Source organism: Seriola lalandi, unplaced genomic scaffold (genome assembly GCF_002814215.2).
Source record: "Seriola lalandi dorsalis isolate HSWRI2012SDOR001 ecotype SW California unplaced genomic scaffold, Sedor1 jcf7180002054898, whole genome shotgun sequence".
Taxonomy (NCBI): domain Eukaryota; kingdom Metazoa; phylum Chordata; class Actinopteri; order Carangiformes; family Carangidae; genus Seriola; species Seriola lalandi.
The window spans coordinates 3,125,943-3,144,917 of NW_019525450.1; the positions used below are offsets into that span (position 1 = coordinate 3,125,943).

At 39.2% G+C, this 18,975-nt stretch overlaps 1 protein-coding gene across 1 annotated transcript in view; it reads left to right on the forward strand.

The window, feature by feature from the left end:
- The window catches only part of itfg1 (integrin alpha FG-GAP repeat containing 1), a 145,723-nt gene that overhangs the window by 33,675 nt on the left and 93,073 nt on the right, over positions 1 to 18,975 (forward strand). The window contains exon 8 of the mRNA XM_023429726.2: positions 1,707 to 1,788. Coding sequence (XP_023285494.1) covers positions 1,707 to 1,788 — 82 coding nt within the window. The remainder of the gene's footprint in view (positions 1 to 1,706; positions 1,789 to 18,975) is intronic.

The window sequence follows — 18,975 nt, forward strand, 5'->3', positions numbered from 1 at the left end:
CCCACTAATATCTTATTTCCTCTTCTTTTCTCCTCCTCCTTGTCCCTTCCCCTCTGTAAAGGGCACCCCACACCGGTGGCATTCAGTGTGTGTTGAAACACTCACAACCATTGTTTTCTATGTAAGCCCACACACCAGCAGCATCAAGAGGCACATAAACCTGTGATGACACGCCATGTCAAGATATGCCACAGCACTTTTTCCCCACTGGAAAAGCAGTGAAAATGCATGGATACAGTACACCAGATGTGTGGTGTGTGGCTACAACCATCAAACCACACAGCTGTATGTGATGCAGCCTCATTGTGTTACCATTAAAGGCAACAGACAACTAAAGATATAGCTATCATAATATAATCAATTCATTAATTAGTTGATCGACAGAAACTTAAGGAACAGAAAATCTGTAACAATTTTGAAATCCTCGTTGAGCCATTTTTTGAGTTAAAAAAATTAGTATTTTTGCTGCTTTTCGTCATCAGACAGTATATCAAATCAAAATCTTCAGGTTTGAACAAAGCAAACAAACACATTTGAAAACATGTACTTGGGATCTGGTTAATTGAAGTGGGCCCTTTTCACTGTTTTTCTGATGTTTTATTGACCAAAAAAAACTAACTGATTACTTAATGAAGAAAATAATCATCAGTTGCAACCCTAAGATCAGTTAGTGCTAACGTGATTAGTTGATTGCAAAATGTAATCAGCTGTGATTTAAATAATCATTCAACTGTCTGAGTAAACGTTTAAACAAAGGGCAAAACAATTGCTGGTTCCAATTTCTCACTTTTGAGAATTTATTATTTTTCTTTTTATGTCAGTTGTACATTTGAGCATTTTGTAGATGTTATAAACCCCACATTCCCTCATGAGCAAGTTAAAAGATATTTTTTAGTTTTAACTTTTAATGAAAAAGTAATTAGTAGATTAATCTACAACGTCATTAACATTTTACTTCAATATACTAAAAACTTCAGTAAATGTTGCAATGACCTGAGTTTAGCTGCATGTAAAAGAATGGAACACACTTTAAATTTTTAATGGGTAACCTGAATAAAATGCTCCCTCTAAGTGGAGAAAAAAAAGTAAAAAAATAAAAGATTCATATCCCTTTAATCTTCACATTTTGAGATTTGATCTGAGCAGATAATATGATTCTTTCTCTTTTTGGCGACAGTATATATATACATACAGTATTTGAAGATACTATACAATCACTACATCATTTAGTATAAATCACTTGGCTGATGTAATTTTCCAGACGCTGCTGTGAATATTCAGACTATTCAGAACCTTGCAGCTGTGGTTGTCCAGCATCTGATATAATCACTGCATATATGCAGCTCCTGACAGCGAAGTTTCTGCACATGTATTCATTTCTCATGCATATACTGCACACAGACACACAAAAGCCATTCTTTGTAACTCAGTTTCTATAGTCCATGATCCTTGATCCTGTAGAGTAAAAGCACAGAGCCTGAATGTTAATTTTTACACCTCTGTTCTCTGTCTTCCTCACATTTGATCCACTGGATCTGTGACATTATACGCCACAGTTACTGAATTGAAGTTTACTTATTCATGACTCTTGAAGAAAACAGCATTCCAGTAGTTATAATATGTATGAGCATATATGAAACTGAATAATCCCTCTCTCCCCCCTTCTTTTCTCTCTCTCTTTGTCTACATAATGGTTACTCTCTCAGAATGGGAACTTCACCAGAGCTGAAGTCATGCCAGTGGTGCCACCAGTCAACGTCATTGGACAGTCCTCCTTTGTTGATTTCGGTGAGAATGACAAACATTTGTTATTTGCTGTCATTTTTTCCCAGTGTCCATTTGGGTGGTTGTGACAGACTAACAGAGAGATCCATGTTAAACCTAGCACTGGCATGTACGCTGGAGATTTGGTTTGTAATCAGAGTCAGAATGCATAAAGTCAAAAACACATCAAGTCGGTGTTGAAGTGCACTCAAGATACTTGGAGTTCTACTGGGCCATATTATACTCTAAAGTGCTATGCCCGATATATCTGTATGTGTGCATGTGTGTGGCAGATTCATCCCTGTCCTTTAAGCTCACTCTGCATTTGAAGCTGTGGAGCTTCAAAAGCTTCCAAATACAACTGTCTGGTCTTTTTGGCTTTAGACTTTTTACTATAGCCCTCTCATCACAACTTTCTTTCCGCACACAAACAGCAGCCATGCTCACCCCCTTACCAGACAGTCTAATCTTACTCATGAACACACAGTTGCAGACACACACTGTGATACACACACTCAATCCCACATGCAGCCAGATTTTTGTGAACATCTTATCCCCTTAAACAATCTTGGCCCATGGTATTCATTGTTCAGCTCAGCTTTACATTTATCCTCAGCAAATCTCTGCTGGCTCTCTAATCTCCAGGCTGCAGCCTGTGCGCCACAAAGTGGCCCCTCGTCGCTCTTGTCAGAGCAAGCACCTTAGCCAGGGGACGGGGAAAGTTGTGGTGGCTACTTATGCTTGTTTTTTCAGGGTAAATTCTAGTGAGATAAACAATCTGATGATATACAACAGTCTGGCTTTATTAGAGGCTGAAAGAGAGAATTGAATGAGCTATACTCCTCTCTCTCTCAGCTTATGCTTTCAAGATAGACAATGTGCTGTACCTCCAGGTGCTATAATGTAGCTGGTCAGGTGCCAAAAGAAGATTGACTGTACTGAGCCCCCTCCATTGTAAAAGTTAGTCACTCTGAAACTTCATTCAATGAAATGTTAATCTGTGACATGCTAAAACATAGTGTGACAGTAGCACTACTGTGGCAGTAGAGAGGAGTCATGGAGTCAGCAAATTGACTCAGTAATGTCACAGTAATGTTTCAGAACTGGCACAGTAATATCCAAATTTAAGTTTGATAACTTTATCCATCTGTAACCAGCATAAGGAAATGGTGATACCAGATCCTGAGGCCTATTTATACCAGAAATTGGCACAAATTCATCGACACAAAATATGTGCTTAAAGAAGTGTCGTGTCTTTTCATTTGTAAGTGGGAAGATTGTTTCAGTGTTTATTTTCAAAGTTACATTAACTTATTAATCTGCAAGACTTTTATTTTTAGTTTAGTAGTTCATTTTGTCTAATGTCTGCTGTGATTTTACATGACACTTCTCAGAGATCACTTATGCACCCAACATCATATCATATTCTTTCTCATTGAGAGAGGAAAGTTAGGTTGTTTTAAAAATCTGCACATTTTAATGTAATTCAAGAGAAGCAACACAGGACTGCTTGATGTGTCAAGGGGAAAGACTGCAGTGTGTCCTCCTTCTGAACAACCAAACCCAGATGGCCAAAGCATCACTTCGTATGAACTGGAATAGGATTCTTCCTACCAGAAATAGCAACATAAAACTACTGACATTCATTTGTATGAAAATTATTGTGACTAATGTATGTATAATTATCATCATGATCATGATAAATAGTTCAGAAAAGAAATCAGAAAATTCAGATATATCATAACAGGTTTAAACCATTTTCTGGTTTGCTACTCTTGCCTTTTTCTCTTTTCTTTTCTTTTTTTTTTTTCATAACATTAAGACCCTTATCACTCAGTTTGAGCTATGTGCTGTCCTTAGATGTGCAATGTTGGATGCATTTTAATTAACTTTTGGTCTGGTGTGGCTCTCATGCACATGAGCACACACACACAGACACACACAAGCTTCGCACTGATAAACACATCCTTATTGGCAAGATTAATCTGTTAATCTCATTGCAGCTAGGGGTGTCCATCAAATATTTAGTGAACAAACTTCCCCTTCCCAAATTGGCAATAATGTATGAGCCAGAGGGGAAATGACCTATATGCTGTGGGTGTATGTGTGGCTGTGTGTGTGTCATGAGGGAATCTGTGTGACAGCGTGTGTGTGTGTATGTAATTTGCTTGCGAACGTGTATGTATTTAATTTATCATCTCTGGGGGCGGTGATATTTTTTTGTTTAAATCTCAAGCTTATCTCGACAAAAACTTTTTCATTTCTTTAATCCTTTTTCTCTCTCTTTTTTTTTTTCTTTCCTCCTTCGGCTCGGAAATGTCATTTCAAGACGTTGCCCTCGTTAGCTGGGGATTGAAGCCTTTGAGGGTCATGCTTCTAATAATCTGCCAAATTCTGGCAGAGAGATGCCTTTGCCGGATGTAATGTTTTTTTGTTCTATTTTGTCTGCTTTGCTCGGTCCCTCCTCAGCTGTCGCTGTCTATCTTTATTACTCGTGATCTATTGTATATTTGCTATCTACAGCTTACTCGTTTTTTATGCTTGCTTTCATTCTCCTCCCTCGATTCTTCATCTGAACAGTTTTAGGTGTTACTCGATCTTTACATTTTATTACATTGTTGCTTGCTGTTTTTTAGACCTTTTTTCTTCTAGGATGTTGAGCATTCATCATAGTCTTCCGAGTCACTATTCACTCTACTTAAAAGATACATAATTTGTCATGATGAGTATTGAACCATATATAGAACAATAATATATAATACTATGTAAAAACGTTATCATATGGGTGTAATAAGCAATAATTGAATCGCTGTATGCAGTTGATTCTAGATTACATCAGACACACTGTATCAAATAATGTCAGACTTTAATTTGAAACACATTCATCACCCTAACTATGTCTCTTAGTCTTTGTCTGTATTTCTAATTCCCATATCGTTAGGCGGAGACGGAGAGAGATGCTCTGTGCCAACAAGATTGGAGTTAGGGTTTGTTATAAAATCAGTAGGGCTGAATGGGAGACTCTGTATGAGTCAGAAAAGACTGGCAAGAGATGCACATAAAATTGAAAAAAAAAAAAAAAAAACCCTGCACTCTTAGGTAGAAACTCTTTGAATATTTTAATGGCTCACGTCCAGAGGATGCATTTCAGCCTGAAGCAAGCAACGTTCTTTCCTGTATAATCTGTTTAAAGTAGAAACACAAACACACACATGCACAAAGCTCAAGTGAACACAGAAATGATACAATGGACACTTTTCCTCAGTGTATTCAAGTCCAAATCTGAATAACCATTATGTATGTTATGTATGCAGCAAGGAGAATAAAAAGGCATATATGAAGTTGATCGTCACAAAAGGTCGTTTCTTAGTTAAAATGGTCTGAGAAACAATAGAGATAGTCCTGCACATGTGTTGTACATACAGTTGTCCAGTTGACAATCAGTTTGTTAAGATACACCTTGTATTTAAGGGGTTCTGAACTCATTTTATGTGTAAGTATATGAGCAATGAACAAAAACATTCAATACTATACATAATGTAATCTATGCGAGGCGAACAAAACAAAATGACACATTTAAATAATTTTTTTTTTTTTTAATTAGCAGCATTGCTCAACGAATGACATGGTTGGTTGCTTGGATGGTCTAGACTCTAGACTGAAGTAACTTTAAGATAAATTGCCATGAAATTTGAAAGGTTGACAGTTTTGGTTTTTAGTGAAATGTCTTAAGTATTAATGGCTTACTGTTGAGTTTGGTACAGATATTCATGATTCCCAGTTGATGAATCCTAATGAATTTAGAGATTCCCTGACTTTTCATCATTAGGTTGCCCTTTATGGTTTTGAGTGCAACAGCCCAACAGTTACTGGACAGATGGCTGTGAAACCTGGTACAGACATTCATGCCATCCTCAGGATAAAATTGGAATTCTCCGTTGATTATTAGGAGTAGAGCATGCAGACGCTTGCATTTTGCTCAACACATCGTTGTGTCTAAGTTCAGCTTCACAGAGCTGCTAGCATGGGCGTATCATTGATCCCTCTTGTAGCTAACAATAAGTTACCTTTTGTAAGCTGCTAATAAATGTCTTGCATATTTCTGACACAGTCAGTCTGACCGTTCAAGTACATACTTGAAGTGACATTAAAATGTTGTGTAGTCTTCATCTAATGTGATCAATTCAAGTTGAAGTTCTGAGTGGTTTCTTACACAGCCCTGAACAGAAGTTTTACAACACCCCCATTTTTCTAGTTTTATTGAAATTTTAAGCAAATCCAGTGAATAACCTTAAACAGTGCTAATCCTATATAGAGAATTATGAGGCAGCCGCCACCGTATGATTTCTATCAGTATTTTCTAACAATATATCACTCAGTGGATTTCTGTCATTTGTAATTGATCCTACAGTGTTATGCCAATGTGTTGGGGTTTCCTCTTTGGCCAAAACTGCTAAACAGGAAGAAAGGAGCTGCAGTTTTCCTCAAGGAATTCCCTCCGTCTGTTTTTTTCTGTAAAGCAGAAATGCAGTGCCCTAATATATCGTATCTGTTCAAGCAGGTGAATACTTTCTTTTACAGCCTAGCACATCCAGCTTCTTATAAGGTTTCATAAATTCATATTAGATCCCAATCAGTGTTTACTTTAAGGTGAGTTCACATTTCTCAAAGAGGAGAAGAAACAGTGCAGACAGTGATTATTGTAGGTGATAGTGAAATGTCTGCTCCATTCCCTTTTGGCTAGGCCCTATTCCTCCAAATTATCACTGTTTAGTGTGTGTTATCATCAGTACTTCAGTCAAATGTTTCCATTAATTTCTTAGGTTTTACATTGGTTGTGAGATGAGGTTTATCTTTGTTTACTAGGTTTGTTGTCTGTTGGAAGGGTCAGCCCGCCTTGTATAGTTTCAGTTCTTTCTGTGTTTGTCAGGGAAGAACAGAATAATAGAGTGTTTACAATTGTGTGGTGTTCTGTATGCTTATGCCCCCCACACACACACACCTGAGTGGGTGGTATGTTCAAGTTAGCTGAGGAGGAAAAGGTAAAATGCCATTCAGTGTTCAATAGGGAGGAGAGTAGGTAGCAGCTTGCTGCGAGGCTGCAGTTTTTGTGGTTGTTATGGCTTGAGCACATACTCCAGCCTGCCGACCTGCTATTTGGCGACACCCCTCTAAAGGTTTCCAGTGCCCAAATACACTGCTGCCCTTTACATGGCGTGGCAGTTAAGTAATATTTTATGTTACTGACGAGATGCTGTAAATTTGGACAGGTGAGGGAAAGGATCAGACGCAGAGTTCAAGACAGGACGAGGAATCAAGGCGAGGGTATTCAGCTGCCTGTATTCTGTAAGTCTGTATTGTATTAACACAAAGCCAAAGTTTATGCGATTTGAACAGATTTAGAAAATTCTAGAGACACTAACAGTTAATTTGTAAATTTTGTAAAAAAAAAAAAAAAAAAAGAAAGAAAGATAAAGATTTTTTTTTTTAATTTTTTCAATTAATCATTTAATATAGTTTTTAAAATGTCATGACTTTGTGAAAAATGCATGAGATGACATCTCCTAAATTGTTTATTATTGTCCTTTTGGGAATTCCTTGGGATTCACTAGAGCTCCTAAAATGCTTGCTTGTAAACACTATGAGCAAGTTGAAGGCACGGTACACATGCATGTGTATGCACATGATCAGGATGTTAGCACATCTGCCTCATTTAGAGCCAAAACCCTGTTTAAATTGTTGCAAAGGTAAACAGACCAAGGTAAGAAATCAATCAATAAATAAGTAGGTTAGTGTCAACAAAAACTGAAAACCATGTCAATTACATAGAAAACAGGCCTTTAATAGAGAGTAAAAAACTTGAAAGTTAAGGCAAACCATTCCTACAGCTGTCCCAACTTTTGTTGATGACTTACAAACCCCCATACTGTAAATAAAGATGGCCGTAGCCTCCATGACGTCAAAGATAGGTTCTAAAGAGTGGTTTTGAAACTCAGAGTGGGCTGCTGAGCTGTTGCCATCTTAGCGGTACCTGACTCTACTTAACTCCTGGCTAATTCAAAAGGGGGTTCAGTATCTTACCCAAGCAAACTTCAATACGTGGCCTGGAGGATCCGGGAATCGAACCTCTAACCTTCTGATTAGTGGAGGACATGCTCTACTTCCTCCATAGCTATAGCATACACAGCATAAGTAGCTAGCTAGTTAAAGAGCTATAAGAAAGAATACTAGAATTTCACTCACAATACTGTGCTACAGAAAGTAGTGCTGTACATTGCAATCAGAATTGGTGAAAAAGAGGCAAGTAACAAAGCAGGACAGACTGGTTACTCAGGGGTATGTCCTACAGCAAGATAATGAGCCAAAACATTAGAAGAAAAGAACCAAACAGTGGCTTCACACGACGGAAGACCAGCACAGTCTCCAGACTTAAACCCCATGGAGCTGGTTTGGGATGAACTGGACAGAAGGTGAAATCGAAGAAACTAGCAAGTGCATCCCCTTTTTTGGGAATTTCTTCAACAGTATTGGGATGAACAATAATTAATTTCCATAAAGAAAGAAAGACTAAACGTAGGATTTAAAATTTCATGAGTCCTGATTCCTGAGAACATATGAAGGACACCTTACAGTAAAGAATGCAACCAAATACAAAAAACAACAACAACACAGGCTTTGAATTGTTTTTTAATTATTTATGAATCAAGCTTATCTGACGCAGTCACAACAAATAACAATCATAAAAATTGATAATAATAACTGTAATATTTATCACTGTTTGTTTGGCTGAATTAAATTGTACAGGTGTTGCTGTTTTTGCTGTTTTACTTTATCTACAATTTAAAATTTTCCTCTTTTCCAACAATCTGTTGACATTATCATTCAGTGTTTGTCTCTCTGTGTGTTGCCATCACATGAGCTCTGACCGGCTTCTCCCTCGGCTAATTAAAGAACACATCTAGGCTTTCCCGAAAAGCCTTGAAGGAATGACCGCAGAGAGGCCGAATGAAGGAGAGGAGAGAAAGAGTGAGGGGGGATAAAACACTTCAAAGATGATGTGAACAGAGATAGAGAAGAGGATAAAAAATATAAATATATGCCGAAGTTAATGATCTGGAGAGGAAGGAGGACAAGATGGCAGGGACGATAATGAAGGAATTAAGGAAAGGAGGAGGAGAGGAGAGGATGAGATGGACCAGAGAGCAGCGCTGCATCCCTGTGTGATCTGTGGGAATTATTTCCATCACACATCTCACTGTCCATTTCGCTCCATCCTTCTGCCTCTACTTTTATCTAGCCGTCTCCCACTACATGTTCTTCATCGTTTCTCCACCTCCCTCTTCATTTTCCCTGTATCTGTCTTGTTCTCTGTTTCTTTAAGTTCAAATGTATGTATTTTTATTTGAAATATATAATAATATACAGTAAAAACGGCAGCTATCGTAATTTTAACCATACAGTACAATAAAATTTATATTATATTGATTGATGGAAATTGATATTTAACAACACTGGCTGCTGAGTGTCATCCCAGTTTGATTAAGTCCATATTTTTGCAGGCTGGTAGGTAGATTCCAGCAAGTTCTGCAGCTCTGCCTCGTTTTTACCTGAAAAATGTAGTATTTAGCTTCATCAAGGAACATTTAGTAAGCTGCAGCAACTTTAGATTTACAAAAGCAGCTTAGTTTCAAGTTTGCACACCAGTTATAAATCTTGACAGCTATATTTAATAAGGCCTGCCTGTCTGTTTGGCAAACAGGATCATTACAGTAGTCACAGAATTTCACAGTCGACTATAATAAAATCAAAACTGTTTGAGTTTCGCATTTAGATCTTGTAGTGAAGTCTGACCTGGGGTCTTCAGCAGCTGGAAGGTTTCACTCCTGGGAGCAGCCGGGCTTCCTGCCTGAGCATCTCTCAGCATGTGATGTATTTGAAGTATCTATCTAGTATCTTAAGGATTGTTACTAATGGGTCATGTGCCACTTTACTATCATATCACATCTTTGAAGATTTCAAAGAAAATAGTGATGTCAATTTGAATGTGATTTTTGACAATAATTAAAGACAATACATGCATTCTCACTGTCTCTGTACATTCACATGGCAAAAAGAGTTTCCGAGCCAAATGTGAGTGAAAAGCTTTGACGACTTTATTTCCCTTGATCAGTATTTTGGCATTTTTTAAGTTGTATCTTTTTTTGTGACCAATTCTGGCAGAACTCAGGTTTGACTCAAGCTCAATTCCTTTGCTTTTTGATTTTGTCCTATAATTTAAGGAAAAAAATATATTTGAAAATCCCTCCTTTAGCAGATATAAATTCACTGATTTCGTTAATGTAATCTTATAGCTGAACCTGGATGGTCTGTGTCACCAGCACTAGGTTCAGTGCTATACTCGTGGCAATTTTTCATCCAAGATATAGACATTTCACTATTCATCTGTCCCTCTGTTTTTGCCACTAATGTCCCAGATACAGGACTGACCTGACCTCAGAACACACATGGCCGACATTATAAATACTGTAAACACCAAAAACAGTTAGAATTCATTTGGATCTATAAGTGTCAAGTCTGTTTTACCGATCTGTTGAAAGTTATCTGCTTGAGTAGCCTCCACAGGCAGCACACATTGGCTGAACTTGAAGCGTGTGCGTTTGTGTGTGCGTTTGTGTTTGTGTTTGTGTGTGTGTTTGTGTTTGTGTGTGTGTGTGTGTGTGCGCGCGCATGCGTGCGCGTGCGTGCATGTGTACATGTGTACGTACGTGCGTGTGTACATGTGTACGTACGTGCGTGTGTGCGTGTATGTTCATGGATGCATGACGGGAATACGCCTGTGTTTGTGTGTGAGCAGTTCTGTTTCCAGTTCTAGACTCTTAATAGATGCACAGCATATGCCAGACAAAACAGGCCCATCTGCCTTATCACTGAGGTAATTGCATTTTTCAAAGTGACAGCGGCCGATGCATAATTCATCATTAGGTAAAGCACAACAAAGTCCCACAACCAAGTGTGTCAGCTAGCTTCAATGCAGGTAGGATGGAGGGAGGCTGCTCTGCGACCAGCAGCTCACCAAGATAGGGAGATTTTTCAGACAGCGAGACGGGAGTGTGTTTGGAAGTGATATTTAAAATCGGCAAGGCTGTCATCATGCTGTGTGTGTGTGTGTATGTCTATGTGAGAGAGTTGATGTGTGTGTATGTGTGTGTATGTGTGTGTGTGTGTGTGTGTGTGTCTGTGCAGGTAAGCCAGCATGTTAACAGGACAGTGTATTTCTCTCTGCTCTCCCCCCTAGGCGTTTTTTCTTCCACTCATCTTATTATATTGTTACATCCAACCTCTCCTCCTCTCCATCTTTTCCGTGTGCCTCATTCTCTCCTCAACCTCTGCACACCTTTCATTTACAATTTTTTTTTTTTTACATTCATTTTCCTTTGTTTTCAGCTGTCTTGTCATGTTTTCAGCCAGTGCTTTTTCAGTTTTGGATTCTCCATCAGTTTCTCTCTGTCTCAGACTCCTGCAGAAATGGATTTACCTGTACCTGTTAAAGAAGAGGTAGTGGTGTGCCGCCTGGCTAGTTAAGATCACAGTAAGTTGTGTGAGCAGTATCACCCAACAGCATACATCTGCAGTTATGTTAAAGACATCCCTTCAGACCATATTAATGAAGTAAAAATGCAGCAGTGGGAAAAAATAAAACCTCCTAATCAAGCACCATTTTGTGATATCTCTTGCATTTAGAAATATTCCAATCCAAATGCAAATGATCAACTCTCCTGGGTTTACAGTTTCCTGGTGCAGATATTAATTTGCACATTTTAATATGCAATTTGATGCAAATTGCAAAGTACATCTGACACAAAAGTGTCCTTCATTGAAAATAAAAACCACATCTCCTTTCTTTCTTATTCCAATATCTGCTGCACAGTAATTATGCACAAGTAGTACTCTCAATTATAAGGATCCACCCACAGTGCCCACACACTAATTAACTCTTTATTTTTGAATTAATTTAAAATTTTCATAGTGTTGCACACTACATGTGTTTTATATTCAAAAGGAAAAACACAACTTCTCTTTTGTGTTTGTATTAACCTTTACAATATACCAAAGGTTTTCAAACTGTAAGGCATCCTTCCCCCGGGGTTTAGGGGAGATTTAAGGAGGGGTGAGAGTGAGGTAGAGATGAGGTGAAAGGGACAGGTGCATACTGGAAGTTAGTTATTTTAGTTGGCCTGTTGATTAGCCATGCTGGCCAACACAATCAACAGTTGGAGCTACGCTCTGAATGAGACACTTAGCGCTTTATTGCTGCAAATTGCCTCAAATTTCGTACTCCTTCTGAGTCACACTCAGTGAAATCTGAACACACAGACATGATGCACATATTTTTAAATCTAGTGTGACTCTCACTTCCCAAGGATATCACCATATCTGTCAGACACTCTTTATGACTGCAAAATTTGCCTGAGAATTATTTCATTTTTACATTTTTGTCAGTATCAACGTAATCCAGTGATAGTTGTCATATACAAATAGCCCCCATTAAATATTCATACACAGCACTGTTAGCTCCTCTTGTATGTTTACTTAAGCTCTGTCCCAAATCCAATACATACTAATTCCAAGCAGGTTTTGAATATGTAACGTGTTTACACTGGTGAAGTGACAAAATGAAGTATTCTCTAACTATACAGTGTGCATACTAAATACCATTGATTTTTCTGAGTGCCTGTAACATCATCAGCCTAATTAATGCAGCTGAGCAATCAGATGACACACCTGATCTTTATTAGCTATTAGCTACTTTACTTGTCCCTGAGTAGATCTGGGTGTCTTTCTAACAGGAGCCGCTATTGGCTAATAAAGCTTATGTTTATAGTGTCAGTTTGCCAAAATTCAAACAAATAAAGGCTTAATTGGGCCGCAAGTTGTAACCCACATCTAACTAACTGACTCAATAGCAACACTCACTGAGAACTTTATTAGGAACACCTGTACACATACTTTTTCTTGCAGTTATCCAATCAATTAACCAATCATGTGACAGCAGTGCATTAAATCCTGCAGATTCAGGTCAGAGGCTTCAGTTAATGTTCACGTCAAACAAACTAAAATGTGATCTCAGCATCTTTGACCGTGGCATGGTTGTCGGCTGGCTAGTGTTTCTGAAGCTGTTGATCTCCTGAGATTTTCACAAAAAACAGTCTGCAGTGTTTTCACTCAGAATGATGTGAAAAACAAAACACATCCAGTGAGGGGCAGTTCTGCAGACAGAAACGACTTGTTGATGAGAGGTCAGAAGAGTATGGCCAGACTTGTTGGAGCTGACAGAAAAGTTACAGCTCCTCAGATAAACACTCTTTAGGCTGCAGTGGGTGCAGGCTCACCAAAGCTCACCACAGGTGAAGACTGGAGAAAATGTAGCCAGGTGAATCTGGATTTCTGCTGAGGCACAAAGATGGTAGAGTCAGAATTTGGCATCGATCGCATAATATGCAGTATTGTCCAAAGGTTTTAGGCACTTTAGATGTTTAGAATCTTATTCATCATGTGATATATCATCAGGGAGGCCTGTGTGTCAGGTGACATGGAATTTAGGTCACCAACGGCCTCCTTCCTCTGCCGCCATGTTCTGAAATTTGTAAATACATTGATGGTGTAATGATAGTCCCTCCCCTTCCGCTACGTAGCCAAGATGGCAACTGTTGAGGGTGAAAAGCGTCCAAAGTTTTACACTCAACTTTTTGGTTGTTTTGAGTGCACCATCCGGGTACTTTAAGTGCACTGCATGTTGCCGTATACTCAAAATATCAAGTGTAAATACGGACTTTCGCGAATTGAAACACAGCATCTGTCTTCCCCAAGGACAAGACCTATGTAATACCACACACATTCCTCCCACTCTATTATCTTTAGCGCACACACAAAGCTCTGCTCTATCAGATCATAGGGTTCATAATGAGACACGGGCTCCTGGCAGCATTCCACCATGTGCGTTTGTGCATATACATATTGTGATTTGCATTGTTATTGGCGCTGTGCTGTCGTCTATGAATGCCAATGTGTCACAATATCAGCACAGTCTTTTTTTCATTCTCTCGTCTGTTGTTGTCTTTAGTTATTTTCTTTTCTATTTTCCCTCCTTCCACTGCCCCGGCCTTCCTCCACGCAGCTTTCTCCGTTTCAACCCTGCATGCAGTTTCCTCCCTCTGCGACGCTCTCAGCCAATCTCCATCACACCATGCATCTTCAGCGGGAGGGAGAGGTGAAAAACGGGAAGGAGGGAGGGAGAGAGGGAGACAATAAGGGGGAATAAAGAGGAGGAGAAATGGACGAAACGGTGGTATTAAGACTGAGGAGGGAGAGAGATAGTGACTGACAGAGGAGTGAGCTAGAAGAAGAGGAGGAAGAGAAACAGTGGAGTAGGGTGAGAGAGGAGACAGGTGAAGGAGAGCATAATGGGAATAAAAGAGAGACGGATGAATAGATAGATGAAAAAAGGTATTCATGGAAGAAAGGACAGGTGGGACAGAGTGAGGGAACGCTACTGTGTGTGGAACAGAGCTGACAATAAGCATCAGAGACAGAATGGCAAGTGATAACCTCTGTAGGACTGAATTAGCACTCATTCTGTCTCTCTCTATCTCTGCCTGCTTCTTTGTTCTTCTCCTTGCAGACACCTCACTATCAACACATCCTGTCTCTATCTGCACTGTTCACGGTGCACATGATGCTCATACACAGTGTGTAAGGCTGTTTCCATCACACCCACAGTAATGCAGCTAATTAGAACACATTGCCTACATCTAAACGCTTTGCCTTGAAAAATATAGCTTTTTTTTTTGGTTCCAACCAGTACAGTATGTTACAGTTTGTTACAATCTGTTACGGTATGTTCTGCAGTAGATATTTGCAGCAGCCCTGCAGCCTCCCATTTAGAATGTAAACAGGCTGGCAGACGGCAAAATAGTGTTCACAAGTATTGCACTCCCATAAAGTCTGGGGACTTGCAACAAAACAAAAAAAAAAAAGAATGGTCAGAATGAAAGCAGACGAGCTCAGTCTGACTTTTCGTTAGACTCTCCCTTCCATGTAGATGCCTACTTTGCTCAAACTGCACACCTCCACTTTGTAACACAGGATCTCTGTTTAAAACCTGTAGCCAGGAAACCCCATGATTAGCAAACTGATCTTCAGATGAAAAATTGGTGGAGTGCCTATTTTATAGTTTGTCAGTAGAAATAAAATTTATCAATGACAATTTTGATCTTTGCTTTGTCGTCTATTTAATCAGGTACTAAACATTTAATGGGCACAGCTTTTCTTCAGTTCATACCCTGCAAATCTATTACTTGGGGTTTTAAGACATCACTTCAGGCTAACAAAAATAAGATATTCTTACTTGAAGGCCAAGTACAAGATCTGCTGCAAACCAGACATGTCGTTTCATTACTGCAGTAATGTGTCTCCTTTAAATTGTGTCAAACACTTCCCTGAAAATGGACACAATTAAAAATGAATGAATTGTCGTCTGCACTTTTAAGAGATTTCCTCATTCCACATTCCACCATTAACTGTTTCTCTCTGTCTCTCTTTTTCTGTCCGTACTGCAAATACATCTTTAGTCTTTACACTCATTTTCCTCCAGCCTTTTAAAGAAAACTGATGAGAAACAAGTGCATTTTGAAAGCAGCATGAAGGAAAATCTGTCTGCTGTATTCTCTTTCCTTACAGCCACATTTAGTTTTGACCTGTGTTTTCATTTTACTTTTTGATTTCCTAATTTTGACATTACATTATGACAAAGTCAGGATATGAAGGGTTGTGTGAGCATATGTTTTATACAAGGATATTTCTATCTAGGCATCTAAGTATCATTTTAAATGTGTTTCCGTCAGCCATTGACTTCGAGAATATCAGAAAAGAAACATTTGGAAACAAGTCCTGACAGACACTTCAATATTTTTCTTTTATTTTTTAAAGATGATATATTTTTAAAATTGAATAGTACATCAATAGTATTAAGTACAAGTACAAGTACAAGGACTTGTTGACTTATCATCCTCTGCAGTGTATCTCATTATCTCCTTCACTTTTACTCCCCCTTTCTGCCTCTCACTTAGTTGCCCCTGACAGCCACATTCAGTTTCTTCTCCTCCCATTCTTTGTACTGTCATTCATCATCAGTGTCATTCAGGTTTCCCCCTCCACATGGCACAGCATCTGCTTGGGAGTGTTGCACTTGCCCAGTTGAAAATGATTCAGATACACATTCAGAGATGTGATGAGAAGCCTAGAAGCAGTTTCACCTCTGTATGTCTGGTGTCAATTTACACTCCAACACCTGAACACAGTGCATGTAGCGTTAACGCCATAATTTAGAATTTACTCCCGTTGAAATGGGGCACCAGTCCTCCTCGCCAAATTTATCAATCTCATATCGGAAGCCATGACTTCTCGATTCAATGGATCTCCAGTCTCTACGTCAAAAGAATACAACAGGACAACAACTGGGTGTAAATAAAAGAGTTTATTAACTAAACTACTATGTACAGAGTAAATGCAAGGTGTAATAATCATAAAGATGAAAATAATAATGAAATGAGCAGTGTGATGAGTTAGCAATGGTGGGAGAGGATATGTTATGGCTATACACTATGGCTATACAGCTAATGATACTACATCTACGAATCAGGTTTGATGATTAAATATTGCTATATTTCGACATCAACCCAGTCATGAGCAGAGTGTTAAGACCGGCCTACTGTGAGTTGCGCTGTAGCGGAAGACCCTAGGCTGGAACCCAGGTGGCTGTGGTTGCCGTGGTAACCCCGGAGACGTGGGATCTAGGTTGGATTCTCCTGGAGGCCGTGTCCCGTTATCACGATGACGGATTCTGCCGGTGTCTCAGCGGTTCAGCTCTGGTGGAGTTTGCCAGGAGACTTTCTGTCTCGGACACTCTTGATTTCTGCTCGGCTTCTCTGCAGGCGGTCGCGCAGATGTTATCTGCTGGCGTCTCTTGGGGGTTGATGCGAAATAAACTCTAATGCTCTTCACTTTGGCTGGATAAGTTTAGAGGAGGCTGGCGTTGACCAGATGACTCTAAAGTTCTCAAAATCTTCAAAAAGGAAAAACTTGATGATGATTGATGATTAAAAGTTACAAAATTACTGAGGCACTTCTGTTGCTTTGGTTCAGTTGGTCTTGACTTGGCTTATAAAATTAAAAGATCGCGCATCTAGACAAAAATCATGTTACTTGTAGCTTGTGGCAAAGAAAACTAAAAGACTCGAAAAGTGCAAAAATGACTAAGAGCCATGAGTTTGTGGCGAGCAGCTTAGAGCTAAGAGTTTCCATGGCTACAGAGCCGGGCTTTGAGCCGGGACTCTGAGCTTTGAGCAAAGTTCTCAGCTTCTAGTTTCTGCATCGTTTTCCTAGCTTCAGCTTTTCGGCCTCTAGCTTTTAGCTTCATTTCTCGCATCTTCTTCCTTCTTAGCATCTCGCCGAGTTTCTAACTTTTCCGCATTTCTAACATTTCTAACTTCTAACCTTTTCGGCATCTGACTACTGACCATGTGTGAATTGATCACATCTGTTTTATCCCCTGGGGGCAGGTGCATGTTTCAGGGGCGTCAGCCGTCTTATCCTGTGTTTCCACTTGGAAAAGAGGGTAATTTTCCACTGAACTTTGGAATAATTTAATTTTGACTCTTATCTAGAGAGGGACAGATGAAGAGAGGTTGGTGTGTGTGTTCATGCATGGCACAGCCAGGCCAGGATTCACACCTTAGTGTTAATCAGTCCTTTTGTTGTTACTTGTCCTATACAAGAAACAATCAAATATCATTAGACAAAGTCTTATTGTTACAAACTGGAGATTTTGCCTATATTCTTCAGTTTTCTGTTGTCCATTGGTTGATCCTCTGGAGCTGACCCTTTGACCTTTGGTCTGGTTCTGTGTCGTTCGGACATGCTAAAAGCATGGTCTGTTTGTGGGAGAGGGGTCCTTTGATAGTTTGATGGTGGGAAGAGTCGCAAAGTGTCAATTGTGGGTCCGTTACTCTGCATGTCCTTACAATGAACTTCCTTAATGGCTTGTGACTGATGCCAGGCCAGGTATGTACGCTACATGCGTGTGCAGTAAACTAGCCACTGAGTGAGGTTAACGATGACATCACTCAGTTTAGGTGTCCCAGTAAGCCATGACAATGAGCATGCATGCTGCATACGAGGGTGCTGCATCCTTTTATAAACACTGAAACTAAAGTCCTTTAGAACACAAAAATGTCATCAGTCCTGATCATAACAACCAAATATTCATTAATTTAACCCTTTAAATGCCAGTTTGTTTACAATGCCACTGTTTTTTATGAATCATTTTCCATACACTAAATGCTAAGGGTAAGTTTTTTGTTTGGATTATCATGAGAACCACTTGCTCTCACCTCATGAATTTGCAATCACATACACAATGTATGGACACAAGTACACCCTACAAAGATGCACACACACCCAACACAGACACACACACACCAACACTCCCACATTTTAGTTGCATACATTTATTCCAGTGGCCTACAGTGCTCCATAATACAGAAGCAATGTCCCCAGTGGGCACCAGGAAAATGTATATTTGCCATCAGCCAAACATGACTTCATCTGGCGGAAAATAGTAAAAACTACAATGTTGGAGCCAAGACTTCTGGATGAAAGCCTATGTGTGATTTTTATTATTAGTTTATGCTGTAATGGCAGTGGGTGTGACTGTAATTTGTATACACAGTGTGTTACAGACATATTAATAAGAGGTGAGGTTAAAATTTTAAATAAAATTCCCCCCCTAAAAAAACAAAATGAAAAGGACAACAATGGTAAATGGTCCTAAAGATGGACAAGGGTTAACTTTTAATTGCAATACAGAGCTTGTTAGTGTAATTAAATACACCTGTGGGAGCTATTTGGTGTTATTTAGTTTATTGTTTAGATTTCATTATTCTATTTTGATTTCATTATGATTAAATTTCTGTTAGTATTCTGTTAGTTTATTATTTTTGTAGTTTGGGTGTTTTGTTGTTATTTGTTTGTTTCATTTGGGCACGGTAGGAAGGCACCGTAGGTTATATAGGTAAGCGCAAGGTAGGGACCAGCATGCACCTGGGTGGGCAAATGGTTTTTTACCGGAGCGGGAGAGGCACAGGAATTTTTCTT